The sequence below is a fragment of the Carcharhinus amblyrhynchos genome, chromosome 2 (genome assembly GCF_965287045.1).
Source record: "Carcharhinus amblyrhynchos chromosome 2, sCarAmb.v2.hapA, whole genome shotgun sequence".
NCBI classification, from domain to species: Eukaryota; Metazoa; Chordata; class Chondrichthyes; order Carcharhiniformes; family Carcharhinidae; genus Carcharhinus; species Carcharhinus amblyrhynchos.
Window position 1 is genome coordinate 101,653,051 of NC_137325.1, and position 16,166 is coordinate 101,669,216.

The following is a 16,166-nucleotide window of genomic DNA, read 5'->3' on the forward strand; positions in this document are numbered from 1 at the left end:
CTATCAATGTTTCTCTGTAATCTTGCACTTCCATCTGCACTGCCAGCAATACCACATATCGTTGCATCTTTGGCAAATCTGGATAAATTATTTTCTATGCCATCATCTTAATCATTTATGAATAAAACGAATAGTTGAGGCCTTAACACAGATACTTGAGGGACATAACTGGTCACATCCTCCCAATTAGAGTACTCAACCATTATCCCTACACTCTGCCTCCCTCTCAATTTCTGAACTGGTCAATAATTTGTCTTCAATTCCATGGGCTTCAACTTTATCTAACAGTCTCTTATGAGGGACTTCATCAAATATAACTATTCATTTACATTACTAGAGACATTCCCCTGTCTACTACTTTAATAATCTCTTCAAAATATTCAATCAGATTCATCATGCGTGGACACCCTTTGCAATTCCATGCTGCCTCTCTGATCAGCCTCTTGCAGAAGATCACATGTCTCAAGGTTAGAAGGGGATGGGTGTACTGTGATATAAGAGGAGGCATTGTAACTGTATGGAGAGCGCAAGTAGGAGTAGTTGGTCTTTTCTTGGCTGGTACTTTATACATTTGCATGTCTGGATAAGCTGCAATTTATGTAAATTGGAGCTCAGCACAGCACTAGTGTGGAGCGGGACATTTGAGTAGTCAGGCTTTCCAGTTGGCACCTCTACTTTTCCAACTGAGTTGACAGCTTTTAAAATTTAACAACACTATCCGAGAAAGGAGGAAAAGAGAAAATGGGAAACTACAGGCCTGTTGACCTCCTATCAAGCATCAGGAAAATGATGGAATGCATAATCAAAAAGTCTTAACAGTTCATTTAGAAATGGTAGTATGATCAGACAAAATCAGCATGATTCCATAAAAGAGAACTGTGTTGACAAATTTATAAAGCCTTTTGAGGATGTACCATAGGGTAGGTAAAAGGGAATCAGTCGACGTAGTTTCCCTGGATTTCAAAAGGGCAGTCCACAAAGTGCCACACAGTGGCACAGTGGTTAGCACTGCTGCCTCACAGTGCCAGGGACCTGGGTTCAATTCCAGGCTTGAGTCACTGTCTCACATTCTCACCATGTCTGCATGGTTCCTTCCATGTCCAAAAGATGTGCCGATTGGGTGCATTGGCCACACTAAATTCTCCTTCAGTTTACCCAAACAGGCACTTGGGGTGTGGTGACTAGGGGATGTTCACAGTAACTTCATTGCAGTGTTAATATAAGCCTACTTGTGAACTAATAAACAAACTTTAAAATGTTAATACAGAAGATTAAGGCTCATGGTGTTGGGGAAATTATTAACATGGATAGAGGATTGGTTAACACACAGATAACAAAGAGTGGGATAAACAGGGCACTTTCAACTTGTCAGGCTGTAACTATTGAAGTACTGCAACAATCAATGGCAGTTACTTACAGTCCATATTAATGATTTAGACAAAGAGATTGAGAGAAATGTATCTATGTTTTCCAATAACAGGAAGTTAGATGGCAATGTAAACTGTGAAGAAGACATAAAGAACCACAAAGAGAAAAAAGATTAAGTGAATGGTCACAAGGTTGCAGGTGAAGTGTAATGTAGTTAAGTGTAAGGTTATTTGATAGACTAGAAAAACAGTATATTTCTAAAAGGCATGAAATGTTTAAATGGTGATGTTCAGACGCACTTGTGTGTAGTCGTGCAAACGAAACAGAAAGTGAGCATACAGTACAACAGGTAGTTCAGAAGACAAATGGCATATTGGCCTTTATTGCAAGAAGACTGAAGTACAAGAATAAGGAAGTCATGTCACAATTGCAGAGGCTTTGGTGAGACCACAGTAGAGTGCTGTGAACGCAAGAACATAAGAGTTGGTCACCAGGCCCTTCAAGCCTGCTCTGCCATTATATATGATCATAGTTGATCTATACTGGTTTCAGCTCTTTTCTGTGCCATTTCCCTAGAGCCCTATAAATCAAATATTTATCCATTGTACTTTAAATACTTCTAATGACCCAACCTCCACTGTGCACCACTTTGGTCTCCATATTTAAGGAAGGGTATACTTGCCTTAAAGGCAGTAAAGTGAATGTTCAGGAGAAAGATTTCTGGGAAGAGAATGTTGTCCAGTGATGAAAGGCTGAGTGAACTGGGATTATTCTCTGGAGTTTAGAAGAATAAAAGATGACCTCATAAAAACATATAAGATTCTGAAGGTGCTTGACAGGGTAAGTGCTGAAAGCTTGTTTCCTCTGGCCAGGGAAATCTAGAACATGAGGACACAGTCTCAGGAAAAGGGGCCTATCATTTGGAACAGAGGTGAGGAAGAAGTACTTCACTCAGAGGGTTGTGAATCATCAAAATTACTACCTAGGGTTGTGGATGCGTCAGCATCTATAATCATAGAACTCTTCCAGTGCAGATGAGGCCATTTGGCCTATCAAATCTACACCGACAACAATCCCACCCTATCCCCATAACTCCACATATTTATCCTGCTAATCCTCCTGACACTAAGTGGCAATTTAACATGGCCAATCGACCTGACCTGCACATCTTTGGACTGTGGGAGGAAAGCAGACATATTTAAAGCTAGGTTAGACAAACTTTTGATGGAGTAGGCTTCAGGGACCAAATGCTCTACTCTTGCTCCTTTCTAATGTTTTATTTTATTCATGTTCTTGGAACTGTGATTTGCTACATCTCCATCTCTGTTTTGTTTTCTGGACAAGCATACTCAACACCCTAAAATATGCCTGCTCATGTGCTATTAAAAGTAATATGACACTGCCTCCACCTGTTGGGCCCTGGGATCAAGTATTTAATAACTAGCAGAGCATTCCTTAAAGGATTATTAAGGGACTGCCCAGCAGTTGGTCAGCAGCAATGTGAAACATCAGATGATTGCCTTCTTCTTTCCTTTGCAGGAGGCTCCAAGATCTGCAATAGCAAATCATCACCCCAGTGTGGCACCAGGTAGACACTCTAGCCATAACACACAAATGCCCCCCAGTCTGGAAAAGGTGGCCTGGATCAGGGCAGGGTATCTCCAGGATGGATGTAAGTCTTGGGCTGGAATGACTAGATTGACGAGCACAAGGTAAAGCTCCTAAAATCAAACAATTCCCAAGACAACTTCTATGCTTTTTCCGTCTACAGATCAACAGCAGAAGTATCCCAATAGGATCACTGATTAGCCCATTCAGCTGATAATGATGTTTGTGTGGGAAGACACAGAAAGGAAAGGGGAAAGTAAAGTTAACTTAAAAAAAGGAATACACACTTAACACATGAACACTTCTGCTTCAACGCTCAGACAAAGTGTAATTAAATTTTATTTTTAACTGATAATCATCACCATGCTAGCAACAACGTCAAGGTATATCGGAAACAGCGAAAGTGAGAAAACACAAGGTTTACCCATGGTAATACAGCCAATAGCGCAAATGCATGTGAAAAATAAATTCAATTCCTGCTCATGAATACCTGAAATATTCAGCCAATCTACTCTGGAAGGTACTGAAGAGGACAAAAATACAATTGCCAATGACAATTACAGCCAAGAGCAAAAATTATATATGAACAACTCAAGGTTGGCTAATCTGTGCTAACTTTTCTTAAAATATTCCATTCTTGCATTACAGATAGTAAAACATGAGTACTACTCTGTCATTTACAAGAACGTTTTATCTCTGTGGACATGTGGAGACCAAGTTCCTCCAGCAACACAACTAAATCCCTAAATGCCAGGATAGTACTACAAATTCTGAGCTATTGATTTTTGACTTTGAAGCAAATTTCCACGTACGTTATACCTTTTTATTTTAGTTATTACTGCTTCCACATTGATGTATCCTCTGGCAGCTCTGCATCAACAGGTTTGCTTTGATAAAATATAGTTTTTTGCATCAGGCAGTGAATTTTGTGCGCAACACGAAATCCATTAGTTTCAAAATGTGCACTGTTTCAGTAAAAAAATTTCAAAGCACGGTATTATCTTAAGTGAGATCTTCCAATTCACAACAAAGACACAGGGATCCAGCTAGTGGAGCAATACTGCATCATTGTACATCATACATGCTAACAAAATGAACAATCGTTCATCAGTTTTATCTTCGCTTACCATGTGTTTTGATGTGGTGAACTTAATGGAAAATTCCAAGCTTATACACATCACAATCAACTTCCTACACTGATTTTCCTCACACTTTTTTATAGGAACAAAATGTTTCATTTATCTTGGATACACAGCATCAAAGTGAGTTTCCAAAATGCTGCAATCTCACAACATTGTCACATCATTAGATTTTCATCAGCTCCTGATAATAGTGAAATGATTAAATGTTTTTGTGCTTGGTGAGTAACCACAAAAGACTGACAATATTCTTTCCAAGTGATTCAACCCAACAAGAAATCCATAATATTAACTTTTACAACTGGTTCAAATCAATTGCTTTTGCAGCCATAGATATCTCAACAGAAAAAAAAGACAGAAAGCTTGCACCTCCAATTAATACTTTTCTAAATTATTCAAATCCCAGATAGTCTGCTGCCAGCTGCACTGTGGCCACAAGAACCCATTTTGACAATTAAAAATTCACAGAACTGTCGCACTTTGAAGGAATTGAAGCTGTGAACAGAAGTGTTGTAGACGGATTCAAACCCAAAACAAGTGAATAAAAAACTAGTAGAAATGTGCTGGGCTTTCGCAAGTCCCTTATTTGACTATTCTTGGCTAATGAAACTCAAAGAGAAGTCAAGTTAAAGTCTCATCAGCTCACTGCTCCCCCCTGCAAACCAAAATCTAATATAATTCAGATATAGTGGAAAACTAATATACAAAAGATTAGAAATCAGAATAATTATATTTCTAACAGTAGCAATGTTATACAAATATTATACTTAAAAAGCTGCACCTTAAAGAATATTTGAGGAAATGCAATGATTTGAATGATTTTATTTTTAAGAAAGGTAGAGTTTGATTTTGTCTGAATTTATTACATGTGGGCACCAGTGACATGAATGGTACATCACTGAAGGACGGTTAATGAATTTTATTCAATCTGTAGCATGGTCTGTTGACCTCCCGCTAATGGAATGAAACACTACCTGATGTTCACCTTGCACATGGTACAAAGAAATCTAGAGCTGACAAAATGTTTACATACAGAGTAATAGGTCCTATAAAGTGAACCGAGAGGTTCAAATAAATTGCGGATTGTGGAAATAACACTCATAAGATTAATAGACATCAATTGATTCCTTTAATTAGGTTACAATATTTAGCCCATGCCGTGGCAGCTTTTGTTTTATATATTAGACCGGGCTGTCTAAGGCATTGATCGCTGATTTTTGGAGGATCCACTGGGATCAATTTTGAGTTTAGCCTCTCTCCGCATCTGGTGAAGCAGCAATCTAAATTTCAGCCACGTCCTCATTAATATTACACCTGTAAACATGTGATGTGGTGGAGCTCCCAGACTGTGATCTACCAATACTGGGTTGAACTGGTTGGCAGAAAGGGATGAGGGGACAATGGGAGAGGAGAATGTCACATTTGCAACAAGGGAGGCGTGAACCAGGCCAGCAGAAGCAGATCAGATTAACTTTTAGCAGCATTCTCCACAAAATCATTCCAAATTTTTGTTCCCTTCTATTCCCCGTAGAAATGATCAAACTGTGCATTACCCACAGTCCAAGTTCAAATGGTAATTGGGCTCCTGGGTCAGTTTATAATTTGATATTGCCCAAAACAGAAAGGTGCTTCAGGTGCACTTTAATCAGCTTCTTCCAAAATGACACGGTGTATATTGTAGGGGTTGACAGAGTACTGGAACTTCATGTATTAGCAGGCGACTCCACTGTTAACTGATAATGGGACCATTATACCATGGACACAGATTGCATAATTTTATTGCAGTAGATCTTCCCTAGTGTTGTTCAACAAAAATTGGAAAAAGTTCAGTTCACTCCCTCTCTTCCTGAAAACTTTTCCATCTTCTCCTCTCTCTTCTGCTTTCCCTCTTTGTCTCTTTCCCAATAAGTATCTCTATTATTCACCACTGTCTTTAGCTTGTTTCTGACTCACTCAAACCAGATTCACTTAATCAGAGTTAAAGTCAACTGAATTGAATCAAATTAAAATCTTCTATTGCCAAAGTTTCTACTTGACCGTACATATTCTCCATGTCTCATAAATTATTTCAGTTTATTACTCTTCGCCAATTCCTTGGTCATTTTTCTTTCTCTTTGTTGGACTGACCCACTGCACACCTCTCATACACTTTCTCTTCTTGTTCTCAACGCTGATTACTCTTTCTCCCCTTCTAATTAGTATTGAGAATGGGAGGTGAAGCCAGAACTACTCCAATATTCTGATGGTTCAAGGAATTCTGAAAATAATTTTAACAGAAGACAATTGAGAATAAAATCAGACTGGGGTTAAACTGTTGTCCAACCAGGACCCGCCCAATGGGTTAGGTTCAAGCTCCCTCTGACTTGCCTCAGGCCAGGCTCTCAGATCAGAAGGATCTGAGATGTGACCTGATGATGCAGCTCTGGCTGTTATTAGTTAAAATATTCACATTATGTGCACCTGAATTTTTTTTATTACTACACTCCGATGTGTATTGCATGGACAAATTGTTATTAGTGAATCTCCTGTGATTTTATTTAATAGAGATTAGATGTTATATTGTTTTATAACAACCACATTATAAAACACACAATAACATTTACTAAACAAAGGGTGGATTTTCCTGGTCTCTTGTCCCTGGAAATAGCTAGTTCTTTTTTGGAAAAAAAGACCCAAGGCCTACATTACCCAATCTTTTCCATTTTTATATCACTCTAGGGTTTTTGGGATTCATTTTGCAGGGCAAGTAAAGGTTGGCTTCCATCTGCAATGGGTATAGGTTAACATAGAGGCATAACAACAAATTACAAGGAAACATTCAAGCCCTCTCATCTGAATTCTTTGCAACAATAGATGGTGATATCCCTACCCAAACAGCAAAGTTCTGGGTCCTGCTCCCAGGAGATTTAAGGGACCTGGGTTAAACCAAAGACTTCTGATGTGCACTGGCTGCAATTACTTTAATCCTCCCTCTGGATATAAAGTCCAATTAGGATATTTGGGTTCCTCACTTCTACTGGTAACTAAAAGGTCCCGATGACCAAACTCAACACATAACTGCGAGAGGTAACCCTCACAAGCTTGCAACTATGCCTCATTTTCCTTCCTTATCTGCTGGTGTCATACCTGCCAGATGTGAGCCTGTGCTGTGGGTGTCCTCAGCCATGTACATAAATAATCTTGGGAATCATGGTGATTCTAGATTGGATCCTAATGGGGGTCTGACCATTGTTAGGTTGCTCTAATGTATTAATCTGTTTTTAAGGTGGAGCTATATTATTTCATGGCCATAAAGATTAATCGCTCAGATAACAGAGCCTCAATTCAATCGTAATTGAGTTGTTTTGTTGTGGGGACCATGAATGGTGAAGTTAATCAGAGTTAATTTAGGGTAATTTTTTTTTAAAAAAAGTTACCTCTTTGCTAGAGCAATCAAAATCTAATTCGGCTTGGCTGCTCGCTCCCCATAGTCCCATATCTTCATCTGCTTCAAATATTTATCTGCTATTCCCCTAAAAGATGTAATGGTTTCTGCCTCAACTACTCCCTGTGGCAAAACATTCCATGCTCGAGCAAATCTCTGCATAAAGAAATTTTCCTAACTTATTGCCTCACTCTTTTAATGATAATTTTCAATTGATAATCACCGGACAATATCTTCCCAACCAGAACGAAATAATCTTTCCCCAGTCACCTTATCAAAACCCTTCATATTTGAGTTTTTTTCTCTTGCATCTCCTGTTTGTTTTCTATGTCACAGCATTAAAGGGCTCTGCAAATAACTAGAGCTTTTTATGGCTGAAATCATTCTGAGGGACTGAGATGAGGAGACATTACTTCATTCAAAGGGTGGTGAATCTTTGGAATTCTTTACCCCAGAGGGTTGGAGATGCTCCATTTAAGGCTGGGATAGACTTTTTCTTCTTTCTCTCAGGGAATCAAAGGATAGGAGAGCAGAAGGGAAAGCAGATTTGGAGCCCAAGAACAGCCACATGGTAGTGAATGGTGGAGAATTCCTCGGGCGGATGTAGCTAGGGGGCATAACTATGAGATTCATGGTGGGAGATATAGGAGGGATGTCCGAGGTAGGTTCTTTACTCAGAGAGTGGTTGGGGTATGGAATGCACTGCCTGCTGTGATAGTGGAGTCGGACACTTTAGGAACTTTCAAGCGGTATTGGATAGGCACATGGAGCACACCAGAATGATAGGGAGTGGGATAGCTTGATCTTGTTTTCGTACAAAGCTCGGCAAAATATCGAGGGCCAAAGGGCCTGTACTGTGCTGTACTATTTTATGTTCTATATAATTCATTTACGATCAAATCTACTCTTGCTATTTCTTTTGTTTCTGTGTTGGCATATTTTATAACCTCAGCATGATTTAAATTTATTTTCATTGAATCCTTACTGTGCAGAAGGAGGCCATTTGGCCCATCAAGTCTGCACTAACAACAATCCCACCCCAGGTCCTATCCCCACAATCCCACACATTAACTCCGCTAATCCCTCTAATCTACACATCCCTGGACACTATGGGCAATTTAGCATGATCAATCAACCTAACCTAACCCGCATACCTGGGCTGTGGGAGGAAACCAGAGCACCCGGAGGAAACTCACACAGACATGGGGAGAACGTGCAAACTTCACGCAAAGTAACCCAAGCCAGGAGTTAAATCCAGATCCCTGGAGCTGCGAAGCAGCAGTGCTAGTCACTACATCACCATGCCGCCCAATGTTTCCTTAATATGGTGTCCAAAACTACTTAGTACTCTAACTGTACCCCAATTATGTCCTTGTACAAAATTGTCATTACCCTTTTGTTCTTGTACTCTATGCCTAAATGTATAAACATGTAAAAGTCATAGCGGTTTACAGCATGGAAACAAGCCCTTTGGTCCAACTTGTCCATGCGGCCATTTTTTTAAAGCACTAAGCTAGTCCCAATTGCCCACGTTTGGCCCATATCCCTCTATGGTAATCTTACTCATGTAACTGTCTAAATGCTTTTTAAAAGACAAAATTATATCCGCCTCTACTATTACCTCTGGCAACTTGTCACCACCCTGTGTGTGAAAAAATTGCCCCTCTGGACCCTTTTGTATCTCTTCCCTCTCACCTTAAGCTTATGCCCTCTAGTTTTAGACTCCCCTACCTTTGGGAAAAAATATTGGGGAAAGTCATTGGTCCATTATGGCTTTATTTAACTGCAGTCACACTACCAAGGAATTATTTCAATCTTAGGTCTCTCTATTCCTCCACATTCATCAATTCCTTTCCATTAATTATGCTTCCAATCTTTTGCTTCATAATCATAATCCCTCATAATCCCTTATGATGATGAACATGAAATATGTAGACACACATTTGTCATATTACATGAATAGATCAGTACTGCTGTCCTCTTGATGTGGGAGAATTATTATTTTTAGCTGATCTCCCACATGTCATTGTACATTGTATGGAACCAAGGGGGATTTTCATAGTACCTTAATTGCAGTGTTAATATAAGCTTACTTGTAACCCTAATAAATAAATATATTTTGTCTCTGTTAATTGTATGTCCCTGCTTATCTTTATTTCTCTTCTTTTGGTTTCCTGTCTATCAGCTTTCCCCTCCCTAACTCTTTTTTCTTCTCTGTCATCTTCTGCTTCTCCCTGTCTCTGCTTTTTTCTTCTATCTTTGAGTAGCTGTCACACTCTAACACCTGTTATTTTTTGAAGGTTTTTACTACACAATATAATGCATTTCTGCATCTAGAAAAGCAACATAATTACATAATGGATACATAAATTTAAACAAACATTCTAATTTCCTCGGCCACCCACAGCCTGACTTGACATTTCTGCTTAGATATGACTAATAAGAAAAGGTTCTAGGTATGGAAATGACTTTACATGGGTAGTAATTAATAATTTGTGTGAGGTCACATGATGCACTATTTTCCCAGTGGGCATGCCCTAGGTTTTACAATTCAGATCAGAAAGCCATATCTTGTTCCTTTCAATTCTTCAAAGTCAGTTTTTCATGACTTTCAAGCCTACTCAACATCCTTTGTAAGGATATGCAGAAACAGCAGACACAACAGATCAGTCAGCTTCATCTGAGGTTTGCTGCCACAGGTAGAATGAGTTAAATAAAGTGTAAATTTTATGGGGTCTATTTTCACCTTGGTAAAACACTGACTGGGCAATGCATCCTCTCAATAATCTGTCATAAGAAAAAAAAAGCTTGTCTGATCTTAAAGTCTCTTTGATGACCACTGGCTAGGTTGTGCAATGCTAGTGTCAGAGGGAGGAGCGTAAAGTGTGCACACCCACTGGACCCTCAAACTGTATTGTGGATGGAGGACTCCACTATAAGAAAACCTCCTGTGAAAGAGATGGAAACCCAAGTCACCTATGTGAGGACCACAATGAAATCATTGGTGTGAGGAGAAGAATCAAGACTGTGAAGGGAGTAATAATACAGCTCCTGCGATTTTCAGAAAGTTATTATTTGGTTGCCACCTGAAAATCAGGATGAAAGATAAACATTATCCTGATAGCTCTATAATTTTCTGATCTATGAGCTCTTATTTGTCATTTCTTCATGTATTCTGTTTTCTGACTTAAAATTTACCTATCACTTCTTTGTTCCTAAAACTGCTTTAACAAAATGTGGTTTCTAGTTTACTGTGTTAACATTAGTGGCTAAGGTTTGCTCCTTAACTCTCTAGAAAATCCATATTTAAAAGGCTGTTTCTGGATGAAAAGGCTTATCATTTGATGTATCTTTCACCTCCAGCCCTTGTCTCCACTGGAAGCTCTTGCCTTCATTTCATCAATACAGTTCTAATGATTGCTCCATTCATCTCTCCTCACTTGTTCATTTTAAACAGCCAATCTGCTGTATTATTTGTCATATCTTCTTCCTACATCTCCACTACATTGAAATTAGAACTTACTGCACCTCACCACAGGCATCTTTGTTTTCTCAGGAACTCAGAGCTATGAAGTCCCTACTTTCCTCACTCTCACATTAATGACATTGCCACATATTTAAAACCTGATTTTGGGGTAATTTATTCACTCCTTCCTGACTTTCAACCTTAGCCATAACGAGTTTGTCAATTGGAGAATATATCAAATGCCTACAGAACCATTGAAAGGTGTACTAGTTTCTTATATGCAGTTTAATCCCTAAAAAAATTCCAAAGAAATTTATACACCATATGAGGATTGTCCTAAATTGCATTAATACTTTACCCATTTACCAACTGAATGTTAATTAAAATTCAATGTAACAATCCACTGTTAGCTTTGGAGAACATGGACTGTGAAGGAAGAGTGTGTTCCTGGATTGTGGGGGAACGGTGTATCCCTGGACTGTGGAAACATGATTTACATTTTGATACTTGGGTGTGTGCAAATAAAGTGGATTATAATTCTGAAAGGGGCGCGAAAAGATCTCTGGCAAATGTTAGAAGTGTTGATGCGAGGTATCTGAGATGTGGGAAGGGGGCAGTTATGACGATCGCGCCGTACGACAGGACATACACCAGAAGTCAGTGTGGCCAAGCAAAGGGGCAGTGAAATTACCTGAGTCAGACTAGATTAAATTTCCTGCCCCCACCCCTCGCCCCCCCTCCCACCCCAATCCCGCGAGCAAATCCTTTGAGTGAAAATGCAATAAGATATGACAAAAGTCCGCTTTCCGGGACATTGTTTTCGAAGGGTTTCTTTTGGGCAAGCAGTGACTATTAGTCATGTGTTAAAGGTGCACTTGTGAATTTTGCACGTGTCAAGCATGTGAACGGTGAAGTTACAGAACTCGTTATGTGCATCTCTGTCTCTGTACATGGCACTGCCGACTGCCCAGGAAACTGTTCACTTTAAACTAGCAAACCCAATCTCTTCACGAATATTTATCATATTAAGAAAAGCATATAAATCACAGTAAACTGAATAAATATATTCTCAACGGAAATCCAGACAGCATTGGAGCACTTCACACTAAACAATGATGATTCCGTTCTGTGTTTAGAGACTGGAGCCTGCTAGAATTGATCTGACAACACTGAACAGTTGAAATGATCTGCATGTGAACACAGAGTGAAAACAGAGCTGGTTTCTATTGTGTGTGTGGTGGGGGGGCGGATTTCTCTTTCTAAGATGTGTGATTTAAAGGGAAACTGCTGGGCAGAAATCTGGTTCGCGTTCTCCAGCTATTAAAATGAATCGATGACAATTGGAAAGTCCCTTTCCAAACCGCTCGGGATATTGACTTACTCAGATCGAATAGCAAAAAGTCAAAGCGCGGAGATTTCACCATTGGTTTTCCCAAAATCAGACTTCCTTGATATTGATATCTGCCCAGTTCAAGCTTCTCACTTCCCTCGGTCAACATTATTTTGCTTTTTTAATGAAATATTTAATGGGGAAGGTCACGTGAAGCCCTGGGGGGGGGGATGCTCCAGCTTTTAATCTTACTGCTGGCCGGGGAGGTGGAGGGAGAGGGCAGTGAGGGAAGGGGGGGCTGGCGGGGGGAGTGGGCAAGTGGGGTTGGTGGGGGAGGAGGCAGGGCGGGGGAGTGGGAAAGGGATGGGGCTGAGGGAGGAGTGGGGCTGGTGGTGAATGGGGTTGGGGGGAGTGGGGCTGATGGGGGGAGTGGGACTGGTGGGGGGAGTGGGGCTGATGGGGGGGAGTGGGGCTGGTGGGGGGAGTGGGGCTATGGGGGGGAGTGGGACTGTGGGGGGGAGTGGGGCTATGGGGGGGAGTGGGACTGTGGGGGGGAGTGGGGTTGGTGGGGGGGAGTGGGGCTGGTGGGGGGGAGTGGGGCTGGTGGGGGGAGTGGGGCTATGGGGGGGAGTGGGGCTGGTGGGGGGAGTGGGGCTGGTGGGGAAGTGGGACTGTGGGGGGGAGTGGGGCTGATGGGGGGAGTGGGACTGTGGGGGGGAGTGGGGCTGATGGGGGGAGTGGGACTGTGGGGGGGAGTGGGGTTGGTGGGGGGAGTGGGACTGTGGGGGGGAGTGGGGTTGGTGGGGGGAGTGGGACTGGTGGGAGGAGTGGGGCTGGTAGGGGGGAGTGGGACTGGTGGGGGGGAGTGGGACTGTGGGGGGAGTGGGGCTGGTGGGGGGGAGTGGGGTTGGTGGGGGGAGTGGGGCTGATGGGGGGAGTGGGACTGTGGGGGGGAGTGGGGCTGATGGGGGGAGTGGGACTGTGGGGGGGAGTGGGGCTGATGGGGGGGAGTGGGACTGTGGGGGGGAGTGGGGCTGATGGGGGGAGTGGGACTGTGGGGGGGAGTGGGGTTGGTGGGGGGAGTGGGACTGGTGGGGGGAGTGGGGCTGGTAGGGGGGAGTGGGACTGGTGGGGGGGAGTGGGACTGTGGGGGGGGAGTGGGGTTGGTGGGGGGGAGTGGGGCTGGTGGGGGGGAGTGGGGCTGGTGGGGGGAGTGGGGCTGGTGGGGGGGAGTGGGGCTGGTGGGGGGAGTGGGGCTGGTGGGGGGGAGTGGGGCTGGTGGGGGGGAGTGGGGTTGGTGGGGGGGAGTGGGGCTGGTGGGGGGGAGTGGGACTGTGGGGGGGGAGTGGGGTTGGTGGGGGGGAGTGGGGCTGGTGGGGGGGAGTGGGGCTGGTGGGGGGGAGTAGGGCTGGTGGGGGGAGTGGGGCTGGTGAGGGTGAGTAGGGCTGGTGGGGGGGGAGTGGGACTGGTGGGGGGGGAGTGGGACTGGTGGGGGGGAGTGGGACTGTGGGGGGGAGTGGGGCTGGTGGAGGGGAGTGGGGTTGGTGGGGGGAGTGGGGCTGGTGGGGGGGAGTGGGGTTGGTGGGGGGGAGTGGGGCTGGTGAGGGTGAGTAGGGCTGGTGGAGGGGAGTGGGGCTGGTGGAGGGGAGTGGGGCTGGTGGGGGGGGAGTGGGACTGGTGGGGGGGAGTGGGGTTGGTGGGGGGGAGTGGGGCTGGTGGGGGGGAGTGGGGCTGGTGGGGGGGAGTGGGGCTGGTCGGGGGGAGTGGGGTTGGTGGGGGGGAGTGGGGCTGGTGGGGGGGAGTGGGGCTGGTGGGGGGGAGTGGGGCTGGTGGGGGGAGTGGGGCTGGTGGGGGGAGTGGGGTTGGTGGGGGGGAGTGGGGCTGGTGGGGGGGAGTGGGGCTGGTGGGGGGGGAGTGGGGTTGGTGGGGGGGAGTGGGGCTGGTCGGGGGGAGTGGGGTTGGTGGGGGGGAGTGGGGCTGGTGGGGGGGAGTGGGGCTGGTGGGGGGGAGTGGGGTTGGTGGGGGGAGTGGGACTGTGGGGGGAAGTGGGGTTGGTGGGGGGGAGTGGGGCTGGTGGGGGGGAGTGGGGTTGGTGGGGGGAGTGGGACTGTGGGGGGAAGTGGGGTTGGTGGGGGGGAGTGGGGCTGGTGGGGGGAGTGGGGTTGGTGGGGGGAGTGGGGTTGGTGGGGGGAGTGGGACTGTGGGGGGGAGTGGGGTTGGTGGGGGGGAGTGGGGCTGGTGGGGGGGAGTGGGGCTGGTGGGGGGGAGTGGGGTTGGTGGGGGGAGTGGGACTGTGGGGGGAAGTGGGGTTGGTGGGGGGAAGTGGGGAAGGGATGAGGGCTGGTGGGGGGAGGGGGAAACCGTTCTCCAGACTACCCTATTGCACCTGCTGGTCCCCTCTGCAACATCCATTCAAAGAGAATATTAATGCAGCTCAGTGAGATCAAAGTGCCCGAGCTCCGCTCAATCTGTCACATTCTCCAGACATTCCGCTCTGTCAACAACTGCCCGCTCAACACACAAAGAAAGCCAAAATGCTAAGTCAAGCTGCACACGCTGATGCTTTGACTGATTCTCATCCTCTTTGTCCCGGAGCTCAGTAAAAGAGAGAAGACAGACAGAGAGAGAGAGAGAGAGAGAAAGGAGTCTTTTGTTTCTCACCCACCTGAGCAGTTGTTCCCTTTGCCTTTGCCGCTCTGACACTCGGCGCTGGAGAGCGGGTTGGCGGGGAGTGCCGCCGGCAGGCTGCTCACTGCCAGCACGGCCAGCAGCCACAGGCAGCAGGAGGCGGCCGGGGAGGAGGGCAGCCGGCGCTGGGGACAGGGGGACAACTCGCTCCCCACCATGGCCGGACCGACGGGGGAGAGATGGAGGGAGGAAGGGAGGGAATGAGGGACAGAGGGGAAACAGCGAACAGGCGGCGGCCGCAGCTCCTCAGTCAAGGGGAAGAAGCGCTGGTCCTTCCGGGAGCATCACCTCCTCACACCGGCCATCCCCACTGTCTGTCTGTGTGTGTGTGTGTGCACAGAGCCAGCACTGCTCCTCTTCACTCCTGTGCCTCCTGCTCTTATCCTTCCAAATTGTCTCTCAAACAGCTCCTCCGGCTCCCCTTTCCCCCGGTGTGAAGTGAATGTGATGAAAGAATTGTGAGTTGTCCAAGCTGCCTCTCTCCCTTCTCTCTCCCTCTCTCTGTTGTCCTCGAAGACACTGGGGCGGATTCAGAGGGATTGAGGCTCAGGAACAACAAAGGAGACGGCGGAGAGGAGGGTGTGTGTGTATTGGTGGGGGGGGGGGGGGGGGGAGGAGGGTGTGTGTGTGTGGTGTGTGTGTGTGAGGGGGAGGGGGGAATCACATCACATGACCGTGGGGACACCACACACATTAGACAGGCGGGGGGGTGGGGAAGGGATCACCACTGGACAATCTGACAGCCACCAAAAAAAAAACCCCACTAAACTCATTCTCCTGCTCTCTTTAAATTCACATGGATATTCACCCCCCTCCCCTCCCTTCCAAGTGTTTGGAAATAACTCCAAAAAACAGGCTCATCATCCCCACTTGTGTTTCTGGTTGCCCCATCAATAGAAATGAACTGTTGGCGAATGTGTTTCCCCATATTTTTTTTTAAAAAATGAAACAACCAGAGTTGACACAAGACCAATGTCTGACCGCATGCACTGTGAATAAAGCAGTAAACAAGGCTGAGAAAGAGGGAGCCGTGTCCAACTCACTTTACCACGCAGTGAGATGGATAGAGATTCGGTGAATCCCCTCCATGTGAGACTTAAAGCAGGTTTAGCAACCCATCAGCAATTCATTACACTTTTGTCG

At 45.2% G+C, this 16,166-nt stretch overlaps 1 protein-coding gene across 1 annotated transcript in view; it reads right to left on the minus strand.

Annotated features, from left to right (window-relative positions):
- The window catches only part of tmeff1b (transmembrane protein with EGF-like and two follistatin-like domains 1b), a 246,300-nt gene extending 230,695 nt beyond the window's left edge, over nucleotides 1–15,605 (minus strand). The window contains exon 1 of the mRNA XM_080209917.1: nucleotides 15,001–15,605. Within this exon, the coding sequence (XP_080066043.1) occupies nucleotides 15,001–15,181 (181 nt within the window). The 5' untranslated portion in view covers nucleotides 15,182–15,605. The remainder of the gene's footprint in view (nucleotides 1–15,000) is intronic.
- Nucleotides 15,606–16,166: the final 561 nt, after the last annotated feature.